We start from the raw sequence: 7,247 nt of genomic DNA, 5'->3' as shown, positions 1-7,247 counted from the left end.
GACAGCTCGAATTTAACACAGAATCTTCTACTGATTGGGAATGCACCCCCCATGTTCCAATGGGAGACGGAGATTGGAAATATCTGTTTAGAAAATCCATGTAGTCAAGGACTTAGAGGCAGACTGATCAGGGCTGGATTAACCATTGGGCTGGTGGGGCCATTGCCAGGGGCCCTTGGCTCTCAGGGGCCCTTGGGGGAAGTGGGCTGCGTGGTCATTGACAATTTACTCAAATTAAATATATATATATGTTTTCATCTCACTCATGTCACTTTGTCTGCTGACCTCACTCAGCAACGAAATAAACAGAAAATAAACAAAAATAAACATACAAAAATTCACAGGAGACAAGCAGTGATCACCCCATGATGTGCACTGCAATGTAGTTTCAAATGCACTACATTGCAGGCGTTTTTTGAGAGTGAAAAAATAAAACATACATGTGACATGTGTGATCTGGGAAGCTTGCCCCAGGAAATGTGCCAATCTCAATAGGGAACAACGGTCCATCAGCCATTGTCCCTGTCGTACATTTATTTTGTCTAAAATGCCTGTCTCATCACATGCCCAAATATTGCAATATCTGACATCATAGTACTGACATCACTGACTGGCCACCAAGGCCTCTCTGATTAAAGTGTACGGCAGTGCTCCGCCATAATGTCTCTCAGACGGCAGACAACACAGACCTGTGATGCGGGGAGGGCAAAGAGTCTCCAAGCTTGTAAAACCTCAGCTTCGCAAGAATACTTTGGTCATTGAATTGGTCAAATAGCCGTCCAAAGGACAGCTATTTGACCCCTTTGGCCACAACTAAAGTCCACCGTACCCCACGGCCCTGTTTGGAACCAAAAACCCTCCCTCCAACCTGCTTGTCCTCCCTCCCTCCCCACCCTCCGTTCATCCTTAGCCGCCTCTGTTGAGCTGTCAGACATGTCAGGGCCAGTGCCGAGCCAGGCCCGCATGTACACCGAGGTCAACACGCTCCGGCCCAGGGAGTACTGGGACTACGAGTCCCATGTGGTCCAATGGGGGAACCAGGACGACTTTCAGTTGGTCAGGAAGCTGGGCCGCGGAAAATACAGCGAGGTCTTCGAGGCGATCAACGTCACCAACGACGATCGGGTGGTGGTGAAGATACTCAAGCCAGTGGCGAAGGACAAGATCAAGAAGGAGATCAAGATCTTGGAGAACCTGCGCGGAGGACCCAACATCATCTCTCTGATCGACGCGGTCAAAGACCCTGTGTCTGGAACGCCCGCCCTGGTCTTTGAGCACGTCAACAACACAGACTTCAGGCAACTGTATCCCACCCTGACCGACCATGACATCCGATTCTACATGTATGAGATTCTCAAAGCCCTGGATTACTGTCACAGCATGGGGATCATGCATCGGGACATAAAGCCACACAACGTGATGATCGACCACGAACGCCGCAAGCTATGCCTCATCGACTGGGGCCTGGCCGAGTTCTACCACCCGGGGCAGGAGTACAACGTCCGAGTGTCGTCGCGCTACTTCAAAGGCCCGGAGCTCTTGCTGGACTACCAGATGTATGACTACAGCTTTGACATGTGGAGTTTGGGCTGCATGCTGGCCAGCATGATCTTCAGGAAGGAGCCTTTCTTCCAAGGTCACGACAACTATGACCAGCTGGTGAGAATCGCGAAGGTGCTCGGGACGGAAGGCCTGTATGACTACATCGACAAGTACAATATTGACCTAGAGCCTCGCTTCAGCGACATCCTAGGAAAGCATTCTCGTATGAGGTGGGAGCGCTTCGTTCACAGCAAGAACCAGCACCTGGTGAGCCCAGAGGCTCTGGACTTCCTGGACAAGATGCTGTGTTATGACCACCAGTCCCGGCTGACCGCCCGCGAGGCTCTGGACCACCCTTACTTCTTCCCTATCGTGAAAGATCAGTCTCTCGTGTTCGACATCGAATAGAACCTTGTTTCAACGACACCCAAGGAAGACATTGTCGCAAGAGTTCTTCAACCACAGCCCGAGCTATGACCGACTTTTGGGTCTGACATCAATCCCGATTTTGGAAAGTCCAAGACCACTGTACTGAGTGATTACCGATGTTTTGTCAAAAAGGCTGTGCAATATTTCTTGTCAATTAGTCAACTATAAATTTGGTGATTAGAAAAGTTTCTTTGAGAACATGTTTACCAGCTTGCAAAGCTGGTCAATTAGAATCTGCTGCAAATTGCAGGAGATTTTATGACATCAGAATTATGAGATATAATATTATAAATATACACTACTGGATCATACCATTTATATTATTATAATATAAATGTTAAGACGGAATTCAGTCCCCAGTGAATCTCATTCTACCCTGGAGGGGGACACATTTGAGTTATTATTTTTTATTAATTCAATTCTTAATTAATTGCTATTAAAATATTAAGTCGAGTGTCTTTGTGTGATGTTAAGGTACGTGGCTCCAGCCATAGCTGCATGCATGCATTACGTACATGAATTCAAATCAACGATGCGCCAAATACAACCGTCCTGTTTGGAGGAAAGGACCTGAAAAGGGAAAATCTGACGTTTTGGGTCTGCAACATAGACTGTAGGGTCTGCAAAGTCGGACGTATAGGGCTACTGACACAACGGCAGAATATGACGAGTTAGGGGTGAGAATGTGTTGTACATACACACACAGAACCAATGCACAGCATGTATTAGCTATACTGTATAATTAATAGAAAGTTTGGCATGAAGCTGGAAATTAACTCACCATTGTTATGACCGGGATGGCCATAACTTCATACACAACTGTAATTTTAGCAGTCACTCAGTTTAGATAGGCCTATATTCCTCTGACATTGTCTTTCCATTTTAGCCTGCTATACTTGCGTTTATATCCATTCATTATTGTTCTAAATTAACTGTATTTGACTGAAATGGTCTTCATTTACGTTGTTGTAATTTCTCTTTTTAAAAAATTGGATCATCACGGAAGGAAGCTTTCACATTCTTACTTGAAAGGTTGAATAGAACTTGAAAAGGGTTGAATTGTTGATTGATTGAATACTTAATTAAACAGAAATGCAAACGGCACGAGTACAGTCATACACTTTGTCTAAAAGAAATATCTCCATTGAGAATCCAAGCTTTTACAGTCATGATTCACCAGTAGGATGGCTTCATTCTAGGCTTAAAATTATTGATATTAATATTTTTGTAAATCTCTATGGGAAATGAATGGCCGTCTTTTTAGTGGCACCAGTAAACCACGCCCCCTGTTATGCCCTATATGTACAGATTAAGAAAAAAAATAGGGGACGTAAAAATGGCGGGGGGGGGGGGGGTTAACCTGTCTTAGGCCAGGGCTCCACCAAAAAGTCGGACAGCGTCAAAAAATTAACCGGAGCGAATTTGAGCGTTCCCAGCGTTGATGTTGATCTTATCGTTTATTCGAGTAGTCAAACAAATAAGAATAATGTATCACTAGAATCGTCGCTAATTTCTATTTAGCAGCCCTAGCAGGGGCGTCAATTGGGTATGGCAGGGGTATGCAGCTGCCATACCCTGGGTCCAGGGGGGAAAATACAAGTTACTTTTAAATATAAATCCATGAATGTCTCTTTTTCTATCTGTGCTGGTTTTTATATTGTTAAATTACTGTAAAATAACTACAAATGCAAACTTTTACAAAATGGTCACTTTAACACGGTATTATAATTATATTCTCCACACTTTTATTCTCCCCATCTTGACAAAATGGTATATTCCCATGCAGGTTCCGCAGGTCAGCTGCAGAGGTGCAATTCATTATTGTTAATTGTGGCACGTTTACTAACATTCCAAGTTTAGCTGCACTTGAACAACCGTTCCAGACTGCCATATCCAGCCCAAGAAACCGTAGAAACGGGGGAAAAAATAAAATGTACTTATTGAAATAAATGTATGCCTGTTGCTAAGGTATGGCAACATGACTGGTGTCAAAGGCGCGTGTGCAAGACACCAGTCATGTTGCCATACCTTAGCTTTTTCTGAACTGACGCCACTGAGCCCTAGTTGTTGGGGATGCAAGGTCAAACAGCTGTGATGTACACTATATCTTGCCAGTGTCTGGTGAATAACGGTTCTCACTGCCTTGGCCAAGTCTCCGCCAGCACACAGCTGTTTTCGCAGACAAATGGAAAAGAGACGACAGCTCACTATTGCTTTTAAATTTATACGTGTGCTTTTTCGCAACTAATGTGCTCATAATCTAATAAAATCCACTGATAGCTTGTCATCTTTGCCTGATAAATGCCATTTTCCCAGGGTTGCTCCTTATTTTCTCTTAAACTCCTTCAAGCTCAAAGTGACATTCCTTCACATCTGGAACCTGCAGGGACTCATGGGAGCCATATTTACACAGGACTTTTTTACTGCATGTGTCTTGATCAGTGGCATATTTATCTACAGGAAGAATTCAATTAGTACAGTAATGATCCGCTCTGGAACTGTTTTGTAGTCCATCTGCACATAAAAGCCTGGGTGTTGTCCTGGATACCATTAGAATGCGTCAGAAACTACCAGCTTTTTTTAAATAGACATTACTTTGCTATGTATTCTCGTGTGTGCATGCGCATGTATGAAATATGCTAGTGGTCCAAAGCAGGCACGTGCACACATAGACATCAAAAGGGGGCTTGAGCCCCTGCCCTTTTACCCAGTCTGTAAAAAGGTGCCCTCTCCAGACCATGAATGCAGTTTTCACCATGGTGAAAGACATGCTAATGCCCTCTTTCTATGCCATACCTGAAGGCAGCATTCAAGAGAATTGCCTTGTCCAAACTCTCCCGAACTTGAATGCAGCATCTTAGGTTGAAAGAATTGCCCTCTCTGTGAAATCCATGCCATTACACCACATCTCCAGTTTTCACTTGATTATGCTTAGTTCAGTGTGGGATCAAGCACAGAAAATAGCCGACCTCCAAGCTCACAACAACGCGTCGCAGCCGCGCTTGGAGGTCTGCTATTTTCTATATTTCCACCAAAAGGCCCTTTTAGAAATGTCAGCCCCTGCCTCTCTAACATTCTCTGCACGTCCCTGGTCTCGAGCTAAATAAAAAGGCTGAGAACCACTGGTGTAAGCCTGTAAGGTATATGCTTAAAAAAAAGATTTCAACCAAAGATAGCAGTACCACAAATCTCTCCCACCGTCTCAAATGCAATCCAATACGTATAATGGTAAAACTCCACGCCATGCTGCAGTCTTCCTCAGGGACGTGCTGGGACCCTGATTCAGCCCGGGAAAAAGAGTTGGAGAGGCCCTAATTTTTTGTTGTTATATTTCGTTGTTGTCGGGTGGAAACCTTATATGTCCAAAACCGTTTGTTTTGTATTTATCATATTTTTTAGTAATGATTTAAACTAGTGAAAACAGCCGATCTACAAGCACACAACGCCTCGCGGTGCGAGGCGTTGTGTGCTTGTAGATCTGCTGTTTTCACTGCTTTTGTGCAACAGCCTTGTATGATGAAGCAGGGATTTGCTTTTCCAAAAAATGTATACATTTGAAACTTGGAGATACGAGGTTTGCCCGACAGTGACGATTTACTTTGTTGGCCGCACAGCCCCCAAAATGGAACAAAGGCCGACATTTCTTTTTTTTTTTCCTAATGGAATGAACCGGCCGTTCGGGAATTGTCCCGCTTTTCCCAATGGCCAGCACGTCCCTGGTCTTCCTCACCCCAAACGCCCTCCCACCATCCCTAAACCAGTGTTCCTCAAACTTTCACATTTCAAGGTCTCCCATTAACTCTGACAGTGTAAGAGAATGGAGAGTTACAGACTTGTATGGATCAACTTCATAAAGTAACCTCGAGAGTCCCTGAAGTCCACTTTGAGAACCACTGCCCTAAACAAAACAGAGCAGCGGCTTTTCACATGGTGTGTCTTGCAAAAGCAACAGTGCACAGTCCTGTGGTTGTCTATCACACAGCAGTGCATATAGTTACAGTATTGTCAGTAGCTACAGTAAAAATAACTTTAATTGATACTTAAAAATATCAATTCCAAATATGAGTCGTCCAGCCATATACTGTATATTTTGTAGATGAAGCAATAACCAAGTTAAATGGTATATGTTATATTTTTAGGCCATGCATGGCTCCTCAAAGTCGAGCTGTCTAGAACAGGGTTCATTGATTGATTGATTGATTGATTGATTGATTGATTGATTGATTTATTGATTGATTTATTGATTGATTGATTGATTGCATAACAGCACAAGTACAGTCAAACACTTGGGGCCCTAATCTTGGCTAAGTTGACGAAAGCCACAATTTGGGGATTTAGTGCTTTAGGGCGTTCCCTTAAATAGGCGGTGCCATAGTTTGGTACTATTTCTGGTTTTCATGTGTCTAGGAGGTTGACAGTACTTCATTAGACCCCCTGGTGTGGTTGTTATGAGCAATTATGTATTCCCTTTGTATTTGGGGTTTCTTCCTGGAGGCTGACCTTGTGGGTCAAAAGTGCCGATCCAAAAACACAGATAAAATGACATCATATAATCATCCCCTCCCCTTTTACCATTCACCCAACACTGTGGGTGTGGCTAACTTCAGCTGGGTCACCACCCACCATGACAACCAGGCATACTTAATGAACTGGTGGGTGTGGCCACATAAAAACCTAATTTTAACTATTTCTGTACACTTTTTTGGAAAGAAATCTTCCTCCTAGTATAATCATAATACCTGATAATCATGTTTTAGAGGGGGAAATAAATCATGGCACTGCATCTTTAAAGTTGCTATTTTCGGACACCTGCCTTATCCCTAAAACACCTGCACTATACAAATCATTCAAACCAATCACGGGCCAGATGCCATTGCCTTTGAGAGAAAGACCAAGACACCCTAAGGGCGATCTCCATATATGGGCATATATTGATGATATCAGAGATCATCATAAATGGGCATAACAAGGAGCGCGACGTGAGGCGTGCCTGACTGACATGAGCTAGTCGTTTTCAAACTAACTGCGACCTACAATTGCAATGATGTTATCGTCACTGTCTTGCAGAAACCTTGTATCTCCAAGTTTCAAATTTGTAATTTTTTTTGCAAAGCAAAGCCCTGCTTCATCATACAAGTCTGTCGCACAAAAGTAGTGAAAACAGCAGATCTACAAGCACACAACGTCTCGCGGTGCGAGGCGTTGTGTGCTTGTAGATCTGCTGTTTTCACTAGTTTAAATCATGTTTTAAATGATAAATACAAAACGAACGATTT

At 43.5% G+C, this 7,247-nt stretch overlaps 1 protein-coding gene across 1 annotated transcript; it reads left to right on the top strand.

The window, feature by feature from the left end:
• Positions 1–933: 933 nt before the first annotated feature.
• Positions 934–1,950, top strand: LOC308291787 (casein kinase II subunit alpha-like; the record flags this gene model as incomplete). The annotated part of the gene is made up of 1 exon (XM_080733920.1): positions 934–1,950. One exon carries the CDS (start codon positions 934–936, stop codon positions 1,948–1,950), a length of 1,017 nt encoding a protein of 338 aa, XP_080590046.1.
• Positions 1,951–7,247: the final 5,297 nt, after the last annotated feature.

This window comes from Nannobrachium achirus, assembly GCF_963921795.1.
Source record: "Nannobrachium achirus genome assembly, chromosome: 9".
In the NCBI taxonomy this organism is placed as follows: Eukaryota; Metazoa; Chordata; class Actinopteri; order Myctophiformes; family Myctophidae; genus Nannobrachium; species Nannobrachium achirus.
This window is presented reverse-complemented; position numbering and strand designations above follow the sequence as displayed.